General features: G+C 59.1%; 1 protein-coding gene across 11 annotated transcripts in view; it reads left to right on the top strand.

The window, feature by feature from the left end:
- SHANK3 (SH3 and multiple ankyrin repeat domains 3) overlaps positions 1–20,236 on the top strand; it is a 351,907-nt gene that overhangs the window by 310,485 nt on the left and 21,186 nt on the right. For 9 of the 11 annotated variants that reach the window (XM_074903628.1, XM_074903636.1, XM_074903627.1 and 6 more), the window contains 3 exons: positions 1,615–1,742; positions 2,621–2,726; positions 11,083–13,408. In XM_074903628.1, coding sequence (XP_074759729.1) covers positions 1,615–1,742; positions 2,621–2,726; positions 11,083–13,408 — 2,560 coding nt within the window. Of the gene's footprint in view, positions 1–1,614; positions 1,743–2,620; positions 2,727–11,082; positions 13,409–16,620; positions 17,374–17,946; positions 18,000–20,236 lie in introns of those variants that run through there. The other 2 variants (XM_074903634.1, XM_074903635.1) reach the window with 2 other exon arrangements.

The raw sequence follows: 20,236 nt of genomic DNA, 5'->3' as shown, positions 1-20,236 counted from the left end.
GGTCTTGAGGGTCCCTCCCAACCCAAACTCTTGGGTGATTCTGTGATCTCCAACCGCATGGTGGGGAGCTCTTGCCGCTTTGGGCAGGCAGAGCCCTCAGGCACACCCACTCCTGGGGGTCCCTCCCGGGCGTCTCCAGCACCCCCCATCTCCTGCCCGGCAGCCCGGGGGCAGGCAGGCTCCGCTCCAGGCTGCTCTTCCATCTCCTACAAGGGCTGGGCGGGTACCAAGTGCAGTTGGTGGCCGTTTGTCTCCCTGTGCCCCACGGCGTGAGGAGCGGGAGAGCAGGGTAAGGCGGGGGGAGGGCTGAGCATCACAGCGCTGGCGTCCCCACACTGACATCGCTAGAGGGCTGCCCCGACCGGCTTCCAGAGACGCCGATGGGGCAGTTTCCAGCACATGGTCTTTCATATCAGCCCACGGCCCCTCCTGAGGCTGCTGGGCCTCCCCACAGTCACTCGGTGTTGGGCCATAAGGACTGAGCCAGCTCCCTCTCAGCCGGGTGAACCGTCTCAGGGTGAGCACAGCCGCAGTGGCACAGTGGTGAGGAAGAGGAGCCATGAAACCCCCTTCATGGGTGGTTGGCTACTGGTGGTCTGATGCCGAGGAGCTCAGGAGCTGGCCTGAGCTGTTTACTTGGAGCAGCTCCATGTCTTCACAGAATCCCAGAACCATCTGGGTTGGAAAAGCCCCTGAAGCTCCTCCAGCCCCACCATGACCCTCCCCCTGACCGTTCCCAACTCCCCCAGATCCCTCAGCGCTGGCTCAGCCCGACTCTTCAACCCCTCCAGGGATCCCGGGGACGCCACCAGGGAGTTTGGAGGGGACCAGGGCTTTGGTGGGGACCTGCCACCGAGCGTGCTGGCCTTGGGACAGGGTTACTCCTGTCAGGGTCACTGGGGCACACGAGTCCACTCAGGCAGGAGACGTCCCAGTTTGTCTCAAACAGACACTAGGGTCATGCTGGTTGTGCTGGAGCCAGACTGAGCCCCATGGAGTCCTGTGGACTTCGATGTTGTGTCCCCGGGGTTCCCCTTAGCACGGCACAGCCGCTGCCCACACCCGCCTTCGCCCTGCCAGAGTCACAGAGTCATTGGGGTTGGGAAAGACCTTAAAAACCATCGAGTCCAGCCACAAACCCAGCACTGCCAAGTCCACCACTAACCCATGTCCCAAAGCACCACATCTACACCTCTGTGGATGGTGACTTGGGGAAGGGGGGACTCGGTCTCATTCTGAATATCGGAAATCTCTCTGGACATAAAGTTAGTTGTTTAATGTAAGGATTGAGACTTCCCCGAAGCGTGGCACAGCCAGGAGCGGTTCCCTGCGGTGGGAGCTGGCAGAGCCCTGAGGTCAGGCAGGCTGGTGGGGTGCCCGGGTGCAGCCAGGGTGGGGAGTGGCGTGGTGTGGTGCTCCTGCGCCTCAAAACCCCTCAAATCTTTGTTAGCCGCTGGCTGGGGAGGAGACGACTGAGCGGCCGCTTCCTCAACTCTGTGCTGGAGGACCCGCTCTCCCTGCGGGGCCGCGCTGCCGGGGACGGGCCTGTGGTGGGGGAGCTGCCTTTGTGCACGGCCCTTGCTAACCTGGTCACTCTTATGTTTGGATTTTCAGAGAAACTGGATGAGATTTTGGCAGCAGCCGAGCCCGCGCTGAGAGCGGACATTGTGGAAGCAGATTCCAGGGCAGCCACTGTGAAGCAGCGACCAACAAGCCGGCGCATCACGCCAGCAGAAATCAGTGTGAGAGAAGAGGGCTCGCGGTGGGAGAGGGGAGCGCGGCGCTGAGTGCCAGCCCCAGCACTCGCGTGGGGAGAGGGTTTCCCCGGGGGGGTGAAAGGAGAGAGTCTGGGGGCAGATAGGGACACGAATAGGAGTCGGGGCAGATGGTGGAGCTGCCCCGGGTGGTTTGGCACTCACTCACCGCTACGGGATTGCCACGGGGAGGACGGAAGAGCGGGTCTGAAGGAGTGTGGAAAGCTGAGCTGGAGAGCTTCGTCTGGCTGCAGTTTTCTGGATGTGAAGCTGGAAATTAGGAGGAATCAAAGGAGAGAAAAATGCCGTCTCTGAGGGGAAGCATGGAGGGAGTAGGAGTGGGGCTGCCAGCTCCAGGCTGTCTGGATTGTGAAAGTGCTGCAGGCGGTGGGAGGCAGCTTCTGGAGCAGGAGGTAAAATGGGACAGGCAGCTTCTGAGCAGAGACCGGCCTGAGCGAAGCCTTCCCACGGGAGGGAGGCTGCTGCCGGAGTCGGCATCGCTGGGCCACCCCGCCCCGGGCACAGCCTGCCCCAGAGCCCACAGCGGGGAGCAGGCAGGGGAGAGAGGGAGGGAGGGTCAACCCTTCGTGGGGCAAAGCACAGGTTTGGGGACACGCTGGAGGGGGCAGCACAGTGGAGGGTGGCTGAAGGCGGCCGTGAGGAGGGGGCCATCCCTGCCCCAGGGTAGCCCCCCAGGGGCTGTGGCCATCCCGGGGCGGGCTGGGGGCTGGCAGGCAGGGACGTGGGGTAGAGCTCCGGCCTCACCCGCAGCCAGAAGGATCAGGTGGACTGAGAGGAACTGTGGTGCCCTTTTGGCTGAGCCTCACTGATATCCGGAATGGAAATGTCCCGCTTTTCTCTTCCAGTCACTCTTCGAACGCCAGGGTATGGCAGCACACTCGGGGGTCCTGGCGGGAGCTGAGAAGCCCCATGTTTCACTGCGCAAAGGAATTCCACGGACAAAATCTGTAGGTAAGGCAAACTGGGGGTGAAATCCCTCCCTAAAGAGGAAAAACCATGCTCGTGGAGCGCCCGTGCCTGCACAGGCACCGGCAGGAGAGACGAGGCCCTCTCTGCTGGCGTGTAAATAAAGATCTGAGGCGCGGGGCCACTGAAGGCGGGTCCTGCATGGAGGGTTGTGCGTGTGCTGAGAAACTGCTGGGACGCTGCTGCCGGCCCCGCGCTGCGCAGACGCCCGGGCTGGGGAGCTCCAGAGCTCCCTGGCGCTCTCAGTCTCTTGGTGGCGCTGCCAGGACCGGGGAGGGCTTCTCCCACCCTCCGTGCTGGCAAACGGGGGGCGGTGTGTGATAGCATCTGCCCAGACGGGGGCCGGGGACCAGGGGCTGTCGCAGGCTCAGGTGATGGAGCAGGTAGCAACTCAGGACAGGGTCTATGTCAGGATCTTTAGAGCCTGTCCTAAAAGGTTTGAAATGCACCTAAAACCAAAGATAGGCTGGAGAAGAGAGATGGGAGACAGAGGCAGAGCGAACAAGGGCTGGTGGCACCGTGATGGCGGGGGGGGGCCCTCAGTTTCTCCCCTCCATTCCGTGCATCAGTGGGTTTCCTCCAGGTAGTAACAACAAGGTGGGAGCTGGGCAGCGTGTGTCATCACGTAGAGGAGCTCGGGGGCAGGAAGGGGCAGAGGGCAGGGTGGGGTGCTCTGGGGCAAGGGCTGCGTTTAGGTACCCCCAAGGCATCGTTTGATGGTAATGGTGGGGCCAGAGCAGGTCGTGTGTCTGACACACAGAATAAGCCAATAGGAAGTAAATTCTGCTTTGAGCTACAGCTGAGAGCAGCAGAACCCCAGCCAGGATGTAAAAATTAGTTGAAAAATGCAAAGGTTAGGATTCAAAATGTACTTTTTAATGTTCAGAGCCACAGAATTGCTGCGCATACGTGTCCCACGTGTTCATGTGTGTGCGAGAGCAGCCGGTGCCTGTAGTCCCACACGGGGCTGGTCTGAGAGCGGTAGGTCGCTGGAAATAAGCAGATGTGTGTGTGCTTAATCTGGAAAACAAACTAGGAGAGAGAATCTTACAAAAAAAAAAAAAAAGCCTGCGTGTTTAAGGGCCTGCTCTGGCGCGTCCGTGTACACCGTGTTGATGGAGCTGCTGTCCATGCCGAGCCGACGGCACCCACGGTGCTGGAAGTGGACGTGGGCATTGATGAGCTGCTGGTGCGGGGCCGCCGCGTTAATGTGTGTGGTCGGAAGGGAGCGAGCTGCCTGCCTCGGTGCCTGGGGTCACCACGGCCCCGGCCCGCCGCAGGGCCGCGACCCGCTCGGTGGCACGTGCAGGGTGGGGTTGGTCTCCTCCAGCCTTACACGTTAAGGGTGCAGAAATCCCCACCCAGGGAAGGTGCCCAGCAACCTCCATGGTGACCAGAGGGAAACGGGCGCTTTTAACGTGATTTATCCCGCGTTGTGATCGAGGAGGTGACTCCTGCACAAGTGCCCCTTGGCTGTATGAGTGTCTGGTGACGGCGGCGGCCCGGCAGACCAGTGTGCTGTGGCCGGTGGGGTCTGAAGTGGATGTTTATTTTGCAAACTAAATCCTACATTTTGTGTGTAAGAATGTTTGTGAAAATGCTTCTAAGCAGAAGCTGTCCAAGGTTCAGTCAAGCCACAAACCGCTGCCTGCAGAGATGCAGGATTCGCCATTCGTGGGGTTTATACACCCGTCAGGTCTGTTGGGTTGGGGGGGGTGGTTCTACGCTCACGAGCAAGGGGTGGAATGCCATGTACATCATCTCTGTGCAGCACCTGGAGCACTGAGACCCCGGCCCTCGCATGGGGCTCCCAGCCACAGGCATCGTGCAACGAGGGGATTGGAAACGCTAAACTGAATCTGCATCAGGGAGGATTAAAAGCAGCCCTGGCGCTGCCCTGTTCTGAGCCGGAATGGCTGCAGCTGGCACAAGCACAGCATCCAAGCACAACCCGCAATAAATACAGGGGAAAATCACATGTAGCTCTTAATTGCTCCAAGAAAGGCTTGTGTCTGTCTGCCCCGCAGAGGGAACAGTTCCTCCTCAGGAGGGGACAGCAGCTTCTTGTTCCCAGTTTGCCTGCCGCAGTACACACCAAAAGCAATGCCTCTTGGAAAACGGCTAATTTTTGTGGAATTCCAGATAAGCTAAAATAGAAAACAGCCAAACAGTGAAATTGGGTTGCAATTGGCTTGTTTTAGAAGTCCTTGAGCTGTCATTTCACACCCACAATGACAGGCTCATACGCTGTACAGTCAGTTGACTTCATGATAAAAATCACTACTAAAAGCAAGGAACTAGATGAAAAATAAGCAGGGGTTGGCTGGTTGGTTGGTTGGTTGGTTGTTTTTTTGTGAAGAAATGCTCTGAACTATTTGCATATTACACAGCTGGTTTAGATTCCCAGGGACTTGTGACAAAAGATCAAAGCATTTCATGTTTGCATCTAAAGATTTCTTGAGACAAAGGTAGTTAACCCTCAGCTGGCTACAAAGAAAGCAGAACAGAAGAAATATTTCTACAAAAATGTGAAGAAAAGAAATGCATTGCAGTGGGGAGGCTGATAGAAAAGAAAATCTCTGTCAGACTTCCAAGATAGCTACCACACCATCTGCTCCAGCATCAGAAGTTAAAAACACGCGCAGGTCTGCGGAGCCGTCGTGGTGCTCGCCCAGCCCCGGCAGCCCCAAGCCGCTGTGCTGGTGGCTCTGCCCGGGCAGCGGCACCCGGTGGCCCCGGGTCCCTGAGAACCTCGGTGGGCTGCGGGCGCTGGCGGGGGCCCCGACACACGACGCCTGCTCTCGGTGCTCGGAGGTGCTGAGGCTGCTGCTCGCCAGCTCGGGGCCGAGGGTGCCCCCCTGGCCCCTGCCCTGAGGGGGACTGGCTGCCCTCCCTGAGCCCGGGGAGCTCCCGGTGCTCCCCCCTCTTCTGAACAGGCTCTGGGGTTCACCCTGGCTGCAGTTTCAGCTCTGTGTGCTGGAGGAGCAGCACTGCTCTTCCTCCTCCTCCTCCTCCTCCTCCTCCTCCTCCTCCTCCTCCTCCTCCTCCCCCTGTCCGTTCTGGTGGTGCCTGGGGCTGCTCTCAGCCCCCTGCACAGGAGCACGGTGATGCTCGGCCGCCTCCCGCTTCGGAACCGCAACCTTTGTGCTCCTGCTCAGGGGTGGCTTCGGGAGCTGCCCTGCCGTCCCCACGCAGGGACAGCGGGGCTGGGGCGTGCTCCGGAGAGAGCCACCTCATTAGCTATCCCACATTAAAGCACAGACTTAGATTCTCACAGGGATTTAGGCTGTTATGGCAACGCGCCCAAAAGCATTATGGAGAGTTTTTGTGTTTTCTTTGGAGATTAATAATGCATTGAGCGTCCTGCGAGTTGCAGAGGGAGGTTGCCATGAGGCTTGTGGCTTTGCCAAGCTCCGCTCCAGGCATGCACCCGCCAGTGCGCGTCCCAGCTCAGACCAGTCACTCGGGGTGCTCAGAGATGGGGTTTGTTACTGGTCCTGGCTGGGCGCTGGAGGCTCCGTTTGGACTCTTCATTCCCGCATGCGCCAGCTGCGTGGTTTGATCCTGGTGGTGTTTTGTTGCAGTTGGTAGGTGTATGCCCCACCATGGTGAAGACACAGTATGTGCTGTTCGAAGAGAACTGAGAGACAAAATCTCGATGGCACTTACGACAGGGACGGGTTCATTTACTGGTCACTGAAGTTTCATCTTCCAGTCACGCACATGGAGGGTGGAGGGCAGGCACGGAGCGGGGGCCCGGGCAGCGCACCAAGGGTCGTGCCCTTTGTGACAGGCAGATGCTCCGCTCTCAGGGGCCAGCCCCACCTCCACTGTCCCTCTGGAGAAGCAGCTCACGGGGTGCCACGTTCTCCGTCAGCGGGAGGGAGAGGGGTGAGGCCTGGGGGAGGCGGGAGCGCGCGGTCGCTGCCAGTGGATGAGCCGGGAAACAGCGCAGGCGCCGCGGGGAGAGCAAAGGGGAACGGCTGGGTCAGGATCCGACAGAACGAAAGGAAGATCTAGTTCAGGTGGTAGAAATTTAAAGGAACTGCCCTCGCTTGGCGTCGTGCTGCAGGTTAGAGCCTGCCTGAGGCTCGTCTCTGGAGGCTTCTCGTGTCGGCTGACGGGCTGTTCGTGGGTGCGCGCGGTGGGGAGCGGCTCTGCCCTGCCTGGGTACCTCTGAGCTCTGGGGGGGCTCCAAACGCTGCAGGGGTTGGCCAAGCTCCTTCCCCTGCAGACGGCCCGTCCCTGGGCCGAGGTCTGCCCGTGGCCCAGCGCAGCATTTAGCAACGGGCAGGAGTTAAAAGTGAAAAAGGAACGTATTTACAAGTCATTAACAACATTTCAGTCAGCGGCAGCGGAGTTGGATAAAAGACAGCTGTGCTTTCAGCTACCAGCATTTTAGAGAAACTCAAAGCAGCTCTCTGCCTGTTTCAGGTTAAAAGCAGCTATGATAGGTTCATGGGTCTTGTAGCTGGTCCCTCAGCTTTTAGGAGGACCCTCGTCCTCGGCGCTGCTCTTACCGGGGGTTTCTGCCTGGCTGGACGCTCATGACCTCTGCAGGGTCTGTGCAGGGCCCAGCCTGCTCTGCAAGGACTGAGCCTGCGCCATAAATCCGGTGCTTAATCAAGACATCAGGTTTCAATCCTGCTCCCACGGGATTACAGGTTGCCTTTGTTCAGCTTCAGAGACTCCCTGAACAGAACTATATCCTGTGTAGACAGTAAATAAAACTCAGCAATGATTAGTCTCGTGCTTAACTGTAAACAGATGCTTCTCCGTGTGAAGGGAGAGGTTTCATTTTGCCAGTGTGATCCCACTTAAAGATCAGTGAGGAGTTTCTTTCTATCGTGAAGACTCTATTTTACAAAATTCACTGCCGCAGTGAGAATGAGTCGAGGAAGATTTGAGTGAGAGAACACAATAACACAGCAACGCAATTCAAAGAAAGCCTCGTGAAAGGTCCTTACAGACCAGATGGGCATCAGACTGAACTGATAGATGGAGTTTCAAGAGAAGGAAAAGGAGGTAATTCTGCCCACGGTGCTCCCTGCTGCAGGACGCTGGGTGTGCGAGGCGTTCGCCCGAGTTCAGAGGGAGCCGAGTGCAGTGAGAAGTTCCTGCAGGGGTTACACCCGGCGGGGTCTCACTCAGCCAGGTCCTGCCCAGCCCTTGCTCGAAGGTGGCAGTGTCGGGCTGGGGGTGCAGCAGCGCTGCCTGCTCCCGCGGCAGGTTCGAGCGCCCTGGACGTGCCTCTGGTCTGCGGGGCCCGAGGGGAGCGGGCAAGGGGGTGCCCTCAGCAGGACGCGGGGAGCGGCGGCCGCGGGGGGATGGATGTGGCTGCTCATGCGGCGAGCAGGGGAGCTGTGTCACAGTGCGGAGTTGCAGATAGTGAAGAAAGAGCCTGCCAAGAATTTGCCTTCCTCCCACCTCTCCCGTCCGTGATCTCTCCTGTGTGTTGATTTTCCTGCTGAGGAGCAATAGGAGACGGTCCATTTTTGCAGGGAATCAGTGTTATTCCCGCTGTTCCAAGGAGCGGGGTTGTAGAGACGGTCAGAACTGTAATGAAGCCCCTCTTCTTCTGTCGTAGCATCGAAGGATGGGTCAGGTCGGAAGGGGGAGGTCTCTAGGCCAAGCCCCCTCTCAAAGCAGGGTCAGTTATCAGATCATGTTGCTCAGGGCTTTATCCAGCCTGGTCTTGAAAACCCCCAAGGGTGGCAACTGCTCGCCCTTTCCCAGCAGCCCGTTCCCCTGCTTGACTGTCCTCATGGTAACAGTTCTCCGTGTATCCAGTCACAGCCTCATTCCAGTTTTGCTCATTGCCTCTTGTCCTCCCGCCGTGGTCGGCTCTGAAAAGCATGGCTTTATCTTCTTGATGACCTCCCGTAGGTACCAGAAGGCTGCTGTTAGGTCCCCCCAAAGCCTCCTCCTGTGAGCTGAACAAGCCCAGCTCCCTCAGCCTCCCCCAGCAGAGCAGGAGCTCCAGCCCTGACCATCCTGGTGGCTCCCCACTGAGCTCCCTGGGTCCCTTGATCTGTTTCTTGCACTGGGGGCCCCAAACCTGGGTGCAGTGTTGCCGGTGTGCTTTCGTGCCTGGCAGTGGACGGATAACCTCTTGGCTCTGCGTGTTGCTCAGGACGCTGCCAAGGCCCGGGGCCGGCCCGTGTCCCCCTCGCTGCCTGCCAAGCCCCCGGGCTCTGGGCCTCGGCCTCCCAGCCAGCCCCCAGCCTGCCCGCTCCAGGGGGCGATTCCTTCCCAGGGTGGGACTTTGCATCCCTCCTTGTTGGAATTCATGGAGTTCCCGCTGGCCCGTTCCTGTCTGGGCCCTTGTGAGGTGTCCAGCTGGTCACTCGGCTTGGCAGTGCTTCGGGTATCGGTTCCATAGCACTCCCCTCCTCGTTTAAGAGAAGAAAATGGAGGAGAGATGCTTACAGTGGAGAAAAATAACAAATGGGGAACAGAGAGAATAAAATGAATCATTGCAGAAGCAGCTACGTAAAATAAAACAAAAACTACTACCCACACCTTGAATGCTTTTTAGATTATCTAACCGTCCCCTTCGCCCTTCATGTGAAATACTTTGCTTTTAACACTTTAAAAGAGCTTCACAGCAGGGTCTGAGCTCCCAGGCAGGCCAGGGCTCCCACACCTACAGCTCTGCACAGTCAACAGCCGAGAATCTGCAGCAGCGTGTTGGTGACTGTTGGTGGCCGGTGTCTCCTCGGGCCAGGCTGCGCTTGGCAGATCAGGAAATCTGAGGCAGATGAAGCGGTTCCCAGCAGGCGGGGGGTGCCCAGCGCAGTAGGACCTGTCTACAGGACGCCCGGCGCGTCCCCAAGACAAGCTCTGGTGGTGCTGGGCCGTGTTCTCTGACAGTCTGGGTGAGGTGACAGAGCTCCGTGCTGCATAAATTTCCTTGTTTCAACTCTTGGCCATTCCCAGGTGAGAAGCAGAAATAAGCATGAAGGCATGACTGGTTTTTTGGATCGTCATGCTGTTAGAACACGACGGTGTCTGTACTGAACCAAACCGTGGCTCCATCTAGTGCAGGATCCTGTCGTAAGCCTTGCTCTTAGACAGATGCCCAGGGAAGAGTGGAAACAGTGCAGGGATATGCTATTTTTCCCGAGTACTCACCCAGGCAGCTACTGTCTTCAGTTCAGAGGCTGCTGTGCACGTAACAGCCCACAAAAAGTGCATCGGCCGTGGCTTTGTCCAGCCTCTCTTTGAACTTGTTTTGTGCTTCCAGTTCATTGTGCTGCCTTGGCATTGAAAATCCCCAGGCGGCGTTGAGTGACAATAGCATGGCTTCGAGCGCAGCGGCGGTCTGAGCAGTGGGGTGGCGTGCAGAGTTCAGTGCTCACGGGCCAAAATACTCCCCTTCTCCCCCAGCGGCCTCTGCATCTGCAGGCGTTTGGTGAGATCGCAGCCGTAATCCGAGGCAGTTGCCAAAGCCCTTACAATGCTGCTGACCATTGGAGGAGAGGCCACCGTGCTGCTGTGCCAAGACGTGGCTTTCGGCCATCTTGAGCGTTTTCTTAAGAGCAATTTGAAACCTTGAAAACAGCTGAACTGTGGCTGCAAAGGAGGAGGCGAGTAAGGGCCGGGCATGGCGGAGCAGGAGGCGGTGAGGAGGGCAGGCTGATGCAGGAGGCTGGAGCAAGCAGCACCGGGTAACGCGCATCCCGGCAAGTTCTTGCACTGAATTCACTGGATTTTCCCTCCTGTCAGGATTCTCACACGCTTTCACTGAGTAGTACAAGTACCTGGAAAAGCTCTCGCTGTGCACCCAGGTAGTAAGTTCATAGTAAGAACAGCTTCCTGGGGCACTTCCAATTCTTGCAGTACGTGAGATCCTGCTAGACCCTGCTTCTGAGTTCAGTCTGGCACATGGAAGCATATGTAACCCCTCGGGGGGGGGGGGGGGGGGTGTGAGTGTGACACAAGAGCAGCGAGCGGGAGAGCGCAAGAACCCGCCCCGGGAGCAGCGCCAAGGGTGCCACAACCTGGCCGTGCCTGGCGGGTTTGGGCGAGCAAGGGCTGGGGTCTGTCACCGCCGCATCGCTCCGGAGGGCGCTCAGCCCGCTTGGAAAGCGTCGGGCACGACTGGCTGGTGGATTTAAAACAATGTAAAGCGTTGTGTGAGCCTGTGGCCACCCCGCCGAGCCAAGGGAGCGCAAGCCAGGGGCCAGACTGCGAACGCCTGCACCAGGCAGGGGAGGGATGGAGGGGAAAGTCAGCTCGGGAGGGAGGTGGGGCAGGGGGAGGGAAGGGATGTCAGCTGTCACGCGCTGAATTCTCTAGAGACATCCTCTCTGACTTCACTGTTCGTCTTGTTTTCCAGGTGAAGACGAGAAACTTGCTGCTTCTTTGCTAGATGGGAAGTTTCCCCGGAGCACATCGATGCAAGACACCGTTAGGGAAGGACATGGGATTCCACCACCACCTCAGACAGCCCCACCCCCGCCTCCTTCTCCATATTACTTCGACACAGGCCCCCCTCCATCCTTCTCGCCACCTCCACCCCCAGGAAGAGCTTACGATACTATAAGGTCAAGCTTTAAGCCAAGTCTGGAGGCTAAACTCCACGGACTCCCGCAGGTCATCAGTGCAGCCGAGATGTACGATCAGGCGAGGACTTCCATTCCTTACCCTGAAAGGCAGAAGAGGGCCCGATCCATGATAATCCTACAGGATTCCTCCCATCTTCCTGTGGAGCCAACAGAGATCCCCCGGCCTGGCCCGTCCGCAACCCCTCCGGAGAAGCTGAAGAGGAAGGGGCGAGTGATTGACAACCCTTATGCCAACATGGGTCAGTTCAACGTCAGCCTGTTCGCTCCCACCAAGCCACAGAGGAAGAAGAGTCCCCTTGTGAAGCAGTTACAAGTGGAGGATGCCCAGGAGAGAGCAGCACTGGCCATCACCGGTGGCTTCACCCGGGAGCCCTCTCCCACCCGCAGGAGCCATCGCCTGAGTGGAGTGGAATATCAGCACCACGCCGGCATCGCTCAGGTCGAAGCCACGAGCATCCCCTTTGCCACTGCCATCGCCGGAGTCATGAAGGACCGAGACCGTCGTCTGGATGAGAGGCGGAAATCCACTGTCTTCCTCTCGGTTGGGGCCATCGAAGGGACCCCCCCCAGCAGCGACATGCCATCCCTGCAGCAGTCCAGGTCTATTGATGAGCGGTTGTTAGGAAGCCGAGATGTACTACTGCCTTCCCCTGTCTCAGCTTTAAAGCCATTAATTAGCAGCTCATCCTCAACATTCATCCACCCCCTCACAGGAAAGCCCTTGGATCCGAACTCACCACTGGCGCTTGCGCTGGCCGCAAGGGAACGGGCCCTCTCCACTCAAGTCCCATCCCGGTCGCCCACCCCGATCCACAGCCCAGACTCAGAGAGAGCAGCACCCCTGTTTGTGGACATCCAAACCAAAGAACCAGAGAGGGGCGAGTTGGAGAGCTTGGTGTCTCCTGCGTACTCACCCGGAGGCAAAGGGGCAATCGGAACAGACTCTGGGACTTTGGCCCCTGCGAAGAGCCAGTGGGGGACTCCATCCACCCTGAGAAAAGAAACCGAGGCAAGAGCAGAAACGCCTGGGAAGGAGGAGAAAAAACAAGAAGACAAGAAGTCCATGATTATTAGCATAGTGGATACATCACAGCAGAAGACCGCTGGCCTCATTATGGTTCATGCCACAAGTAATGGCCAAGACGAGATAGGACTTGAGATAAAAGAGGAGAAACCAGCTGTCCCTGAAGCATGCACAGAGCCGGCAGAGTCCCCCAAAGCAGAGCCCCAGCCCAGTCCCGCGGGGAAGCCTCCGGTCAGTCCAGCCTCTGACAAGACGTTGGGTCAAGGGAGTTCGGAGGAAGAAGTGGAGCCCTACACGGTCACCCTCCCACCAGCTCAGCTGTCTTCGAGTGACGAGGAGACCAGGGAGGAGCTGGCCAAGATAGGGCTGGTGCCTCCACCAGACGAGTTTGCGAACGGGGTACTGGTCACCACCCCTGGCACACCGGTCAGCCACCTGGCTACGCCTAGCACGCCATCCATACCAGCGGCAGCAGTAGCACCTTCTACCACTGGCGGAACACCCTCAGGGAAGCCCTCTGATGCCCCCGTAGCCCCGGAGTCTGCTGCAGACTCGGGAGTGGAAGAGGTGGACACCAGAAGTTCAAGTGACCATCACCTGGAGACCACAAGCACCATCTCTACGGTCTCCAGCATGTCTACGTTGTCCTCAGAAAGCGGGGAGCCTACTGACACATACACTTCCTTTGCGGATGGACAAACTTTTATACTCGAGAAGCCACCAGTGCCTCCAAAGCCAAAACTCAAGTCCCAGCTCAGCAAGGGGCCAGTTACTTTCAGGGACCCACTTTTGAAGCAGTCTTCGGACAGCGAGCTCATCTCCCAGCAACATGCGGCCACTCTGGCATCCGCCAGCATTGGCCGGCCACGCTACCTCTTTCAGAGAAGGTCCAAGCTATGGGGGGACCCCATGGAGAGCAGGCCGATCCATGGGGCTGACGATGACAAGCCAACTGTGATCAGTGAGCTAAGTTCCCGACTACAGCAACTGAATAAGGATACACGATCACTGGGGGAGGAACCGGCCGGGTCCACGTTAGATCCCGGGAAGAAGTCGCCGGTGGTCGCGGCACGGTAAGACGCTGATCGCTGGCCGGGGGGGGTGTGGGCGCCAGGGGGGGCGGGAGGTGCATAGCCGGGGTGTAACTGTGCCGGGTAGTCCTGGTGTGCCTGGGGGGCGTCCCAGAGGTGTCGGGACTCCCCGGCTGCGCAGAGAGAGGCGGCGCTGAGACACGCTTTCAGAAGTGGGTGTGATCTGCTCCTGGCTCCTCTCTCCGCTCCGCACACACGTAGCCAGTCGCACTGTTGCTTTTTCCCTTTAAATTGCCTTCCCGTTGTTCCATGTTCCTCCTCTGTCTCGATGCTGCTGTTAAGCTGCTGTATTTAGTTGTGGGTTTCACTTCTAAATGTCTGCTCCTGAACAATTAATAACAATGTGTGTTTCTCTAGTGCTTTTCATTTCAAAGGATCTCCAAATGTTGTCAGACTGTGTATTAGAGCTCTGGTCAGTCCCTGCCGAGCGGGAGCGTCACGGGGGTGCTGCCGTGACAGCCCCTAGAAAGGACACGGCAGCACCGGCCCGACCTGTGTGGGCTGGGGCAGAGCTCGGCGCCGTTTCTGGAACGAGCCGGCTCTGGTGACGTGCCGGGGGGTGTTTCGGCAGGGCGCAGCCGGGGATCTGTGTGGCTGCGGGCGGGTGTGCAGCCGGACCTCCCTCCCACGGGGGCTGGCGGGGGCCGTCCCCTGCCGAGCGCAGCGCGGGGTCAGCACGGCTGCGGGCTGGGGTCTGGCTGCTGCCTCAGCGCCTGAGCGCGGTAGATCCTCTCACAGCCCCTTTTCTCCTCCTCCACGCACCGACCTGCCCAGCAGAGCTGGAAGGTTGCAGCAGAGGGACTCCAGGGCATGCAGGAGCCTCCTTCCCTCACAGAGTCCTCCTGGGTTCCCTCGTCCCTCACGGCACTCGGGAGACGCCGGGTCCCTGTCCCCTGCTGGAGCTGTGACCGTGGTGCTCCCCCAGCAGCACAGTGTCCCTCGCGCTGCCCCGCGCTGCTCCTGCCCGGCGTGTCCCACCCGGCCACCCGCCGGCACCCAGCGTTTGTCCTGACCTGCTGCCCCGCAGCAGCAGGGGCCCCTTCGCCCCGCGCTGCCACCCCAACATCCCCGCCTAACCACAAAACTAAACTAAACCAAACAACCCTTAAATTAGAGCCCAAGATGTAAGAGCGAACCACTACAAGGCTCTGAAATTTGAAGTTACAGCTGGAAGCGACCCAAAACTCTCCAGCCCCACACCACCCTGTCAGGACACAGCCACACACCTGCCACGGTCACGAAGCCACAGGAACCAGGTCCCACCAGTGGGTGGTTGCTGGGGGTCAGCGAGGTGCCCGTTCAGCAGGGAGCTCTGAGCCAAGGGGAACCCTTCTTTTGGAAAGATTTTCCTAAGCAGGTCATCACGGTGACAGGTTACAAATCCACGTGGTGCTGGCACAGCTGGAGACATTTCAAGCTGTAGCACAGGGGACAAAGTGTCCTCCCTGACGTACCCCCCGGGTCACGTCGCTCCATCCTCCAGCTGGCTCACGTCTCCCTGGCCACTCTGGTCGTCCACCTCTCAGTAGGTGCCAAACTTGTAGTTAATGACGTCGGTGTGGAATCAAATCTCTGGATCTTGCCCTGCTACGCTCTCAGCTCTCTGGGTTCAGCCCCAAACGCACGATGGCCGTTCCCTGGAGAGCGGCGTCTCACACGGTCCCTTCCCCTGCTCCGCTCGGTCGGGAGCTGCAGGGTCCTGCGCTGAGCGCACTTGGTTTAATCACATTTGGGGACCCTTCTGAAATCGGGCTCTGCCTGTGTTCCGAAAAAGCTCTGCCTGTGCACGTCCCCATGGGACGTTACCAGCCTTTCAGGGCAGCCGGGCACGGCTCCTCCTGCCGCCCGCCCGTGCCAGGCGCTGGCCCTCCGCCGGGGCCTGCTCTGGGGCCCCGCTGGCCCCCCTCACCCCGGGGTGGCAGAGGGGCTCTGCCCCTGCTGCCCTCAGCCCGCTTCGGGCTCCCAGACCAGCAGCGAAGAGCAAAAAGCACCCGTGCCTGCCCGTGGGGTGGGAGCGCAGCCCCCGGCCTGTCCTCAGCCCTTCCCTGGCCCCCCATGTCTGTCCAGATCCTCCCTCGGCCAGAGGTGTGCGAGTAACCCCCCGCTTCTGGGGGACACCCCTCGCCCATCCTCTGCCTCTCCTCAACCCTTCCCATCCTTCCCGCCTCCAATTCTTCCCTCTGACTCCCGCGCTTCCCTCCCCCCCGTCTCCCGGGAGCAGCAGACGCTGCCGAAGCTCCCCCCTGTCCCCGTGCCACCACGCTGCACGTCACCTTCTGTAGAGACCCCGACCCCCTGCCCCGGGAGGCGCAGCCCTTCCTCCTCTCCTTACCCACCCTGCTGCCAAGTGCTCGGCCCTCTCAGCTGTCCTGCAGAGTTAAGTGTTCTCATTCCTTTTTCTGAAAGCCATGGCCTTTCAGCTCTGAAATTTTTATGCTCCCAGTTGATGTCAAAGACTTGAAATATTTCCCAGGAAGTCAGCTGTAAATAGAATATTTAATGATGTCAGCCACCCTCCTTCACTGTGAAAAATTCCTCTCTTTAATGAAATTGCTGTAAATTCAGAAAATAATGTAAAGAGCGGTTAGATAAGCTTAGACGACCCATTCCAACGCACATTTTCCAGTCTGGGAAATGGGCCTGTCCATTTTTCCTGGGCCTGGCCTGAGAATGACAGTATTACCTAAAGCTCCCCTGGTGGTGCTGAGCAGGAGCGGGGTGGGACGGTGCTGGCGGGGTGGCCCTGGAGCATCCCTCGGGGGCTGAAGGCCGCTGCACCCCTGTGGCCAGGCTGCGTGAAAGCCTGGGGGATGCTGCGGCCAGAGCCCGTCTGAGCCCCTCCAGGGGCGTTGGGAGCACTAAAGGGCAATGACCTGACTTGTGCTGCAGCTTTTTCTGTCATTCTTAACCTTTAGCTTGCTCCAGGCGGGGTCAGGAGCCAAGCCGAAGCTCTTACCTAGACCCAGAGGTGTCCTCGAGTTCCGCAGGACTCGGGGACAACGAGGTGCCCTTGCAGGAGCTGCTGCGGCAGGCGGAGCTGCTTGCCTGCGGCGCCACGTTTCATTGCTGGAGTTCCCTCCTAAGCCCATTAAATTCTGAATTTACAGTGGTTCCATCTAAGAGCAGGTGCCGCCTCTGGCCGCGGCGGCTGTGGTGCAGGCCCTGGTGCAGGCCCTGGTGCGTTTCTCTTGCAGAGGTCTGTGAGGGTCCTGGCTGGGGACCCCCGGGAGCAGAAGATCAAACCACTTCCTCCGTAACTCTAACTCTGGCCGTATCTCCTTCCAAGACGGTCTTCCACAGGAGGACATTTGACAAGAGGGACTGAAAAAGAGGCCAAGAAATACTGAGAATGAGAACATAAGGTCAGAGTTAAGGCGATCGATAGAGACAATCCTTATTGCAGCCTCCCCGCTCCCCGGGCCCGGGCTGAGTGCGCAAGGGAAGCTCTGCCCTGCCTCTGCCGGAGGGGGGCTCCACTCCCCGGGCAGCAGCGTGCCCGCTTGCCGAGATGCCGCCCTCGCCAAGACGCCGTGGCCGGGCGGTGGCAGTGACAGCAGAGTGGCATCGCTCTGTCCCCTGGGAACAAGCGATGAGCCCTGAGCAGGGGACACACGGGCTCTGCTCCGCCGGGAGCCGCCCGGCCCAGCCTGTGCCATAGCGTGTCTCCAAAGGCTGACACAAGGCCGGCAGCAGCCACCTCCGTGTTTCACGTGAGTGGGATCCTTGAAGATCCAGTGTCCCAACACGCTGTAGCCGGTGCTCGGCCGAGCTGCAGGAGAGCCACCAGACGTCTCGGCGTCTCTGAGCCGCCCCGGCCGGCCCCGCACAGCTCCTGCCGCAGCAGCGGCCGTTCCGCTGAGCAGCGCGAGGACCCCGCGGCCCAGAGCTGCTGCCCAACGCCGCAGTGGATTCATTGTGCGACATCCATTACCACAATAAAGCTGACGCCAACTAACGAGAGGTGTACGTCTGTGATTAGCGATCCAGTGAGTCAGAGCTAGCGCTGCAGAGATGCCAGCTGGAGAGCTGCGTGAGCGCCAGAGCCCCAACTCAGGCGCTTGAGGGTGACTCACGCGTTAAATGGGCGACATTAAGCCCCGTGTCGGGGTGGCTTCAGCGTTCAGTGTCCCTCCTCCTGTGACTGGCCGTGGCCCCCGGCCTCAGCAGGCTTGTGTCATCCCCCCGCGCATGGTCCTGCTCAGACCCCGGCCTCCCGCCTCCGCCGAGGGGCTGGCGTGGCGCCGCCGGCCCGGGCAGCTGAACCTCAGCTCCTCGGGGCTAAGGCAGAACGCTCGGAAGCGTCAGCAGGGTCCAGGGCTCCAGCTAACGCAGCCGAGAACCTGGGTTAGGGGGTGCTCTGCAAAGGGTGGGTGGTTGGTTGGTTGGGTGTCTGCTTGTTTGTTTATCTTTAAGCAACAGCCGCACATGCCAAATGTACCATGTGGAGCAGAATTTTAGATGCAAAACTGAGTTTTTCAGGTGCTGTTCTGGAAACCCACAACTGCTTTGTATTTCTACAGATCTGAAAGAGAGAGAGAAGAAAAATAAGCCCTTTAGGCATTTAGCTCCTAGGGTAAAGCTACCTCTTTCTATATAAACTCATCAATTAATTCTGTTTCAGTTAAATGGTGTAACATTTCTGGTGCAAGCTTTCAGCCGCTGCAGATACAACCCCCTGTTTCCTTGTAGGCTTTTTGTCTCTTCATGGTGTCTCAGCTCAGGCACAAAGCGGAGCTGAGCTCACTTTCCGCAGCCAAGGGGATTGTCCGTGGAGAGCTGATGAAAAGCTGGAGATTGGCATTGATGAGGCCAGCTGAGATCTGCGCTTCTCGGCGCCTCCCCTCGAGGGAGTTTGGGCCGTTTCGGGGAGGTATTTGTGCCGCTGTGAGGCCGGAGGGGAGGTGGCACAGTCCGGGCAGGGGCCTGGCAGCAGCCCCCGCCTGCGGCGAAGGCAGCGTCCTTCAGCCACATCCCACAGGACATCCCCCCAGCCCTGCCCGCAGCCCTGCCCGCAGCCCTGCCCGCAGCGAACGGCCCCCGCTCCCCCGAGCACCCCACCTTTCCCCACAGGCTGGGCGCAGCCACAAAGAGGAAGGCAAACCTGCAGCCCGTGACGAGGGCTTGGCAGGGCTCCGTCCCGCTCCCCCGCTGAGGCAGCTGGATTTAGAGATGCTCAAGGCTGCGTCCTTCGCTCCCGGGGCTGCCCTTCCCAGGGGTGGGGGGGGCTTCTGCTCGTGGCAGGGGCTGCGAGGGTCTCACCCGGCTCCGAGGCGGGCCCGGGGATGCTCTGCCTCCCCTTTGGGTTCCCATGGCATTTTCCCAGTGTTCACCGCAGGGCGTCAAGCTGAGGATGGGGCCCTCCTGAGCCCAGCTTTTCCACGTTAGACACGGCTCTGCAGCCAGCAAGGGAGTGGGAAAGCGCAGACTGTTGAGAGAGACGCGGATGGAGGTTGGGGATTTGGAAAAGCAAGAGTTCCGAGGGGCTGCTGTGGCAGCGTAGCGATGGAGAGCACACCCACCACAGGGAAGGGCTCCCCTCAGCCCGAGGTGACACCCCGATCCCACACCAGCTCAGCGCTTCCCGCCGCTGGTGCCCGGGGAGGGTCTGGCTTTGACGTTGCCGTGCGTTGCCTACAAGGAGACAGGGGCATTGTAGGTAGCAAGTCTCCGCATGCGTCCGTGTCACAGCAAGCACCGCTGGCTTCACCTCATCTGGTCACTAACATCTACTAATCACAGCTCATCCGCTCATCCCGCGAGTGAGTAGAAGAGCAAACCGTGACTCTGCCTCATGCTTGTCCAGAGCGAGACTTGGGAAGAGCAGTGAGGGGTTGTGGGGGCCTCCGGGAGAAGAGCTCTGGGTCCCACCAAGACTCTGTCGGTGCTAGAGTGGCCTGAAGGGGGGAAATGTGAAAGCCTGAAGGGTTCGGTCCTTGTGAGTCGAGCTCTGGGAAGGTCCCCGTGCAGTGGTTTATCACCCGAGCGCAGGAGAAGAGCTGTAAGGGCTGCTTCTGTCAGGGCTTTATCAGACTAGAGGGGAAAGTCACAGAAAAAAGGCTTTTCTGCTTGTAGGGAGAAGTATGAGGAGACCCATTTAAATTTCAGGATTTTTTGTCAGCAGAGGCAAAGCAGCCGCATGGCAAGGGACCCGCGTGCAGCTCTGCAGGCAATCTCCAGCGAGAGCTTGCAGAGAGCTTGGCTTGGGGAGTCTGAGGGGAATACACGAGGAGACTGGACATCTCCTGTGGATACCAGCCCTAAATTTCCTTTTCCTACAAAGATCAGAGGAGCACAGAACAGGCTTGCTGCAAGGACAGATCTAATGTTTATTTAAGGTGTAAGCAGCTTGCTGCAATGAGAGATGTAAAGTTTAGTTAAGGCTTAAGCAGCTCACACATCCGTAATGCTCTGACCCTGCCAGAACCTCGCTGGTGTAAACGTGTCTGGGTCTGCTCCCAGTTCTCCCAGTTCCACGAGGGAGCAGAGGCAGGCGAGCGCTCATGGCTGAAGGACTCACAGTCCAGTTACAGCCCAAGAAAACCCATAGCTGAGGGCCAAGACCCTGCTGTGTGGAGAAGCGTGAGAGGGCGAGCGGTCAGTGTGTGCAGGCGTCCTGCGCTTCCGCATCACCCCTGCGGCATCGCAGGTCGGTCACCACGGCACAGCCGGGACACGGCCCCGGGAGGTGCCGGCCCTTCCCCAGGGGACAACCACGGACCCCTCAGCTCCGGGCTGGATCCTCTGCTGAAACAGCTCAGCCTTCAGCTGTGGGCAACCCGGCTGTGCTTTCCACCTGCCGGCCCCTCTTTG

This window comes from Athene noctua, chromosome 3 (assembly GCF_965140245.1).
Source record: "Athene noctua chromosome 3, bAthNoc1.hap1.1, whole genome shotgun sequence".
Classification (NCBI taxonomy): Eukaryota; Metazoa; Chordata; class Aves; order Strigiformes; family Strigidae; genus Athene; species Athene noctua.
This window is presented reverse-complemented; position numbering and strand designations above follow the sequence as displayed.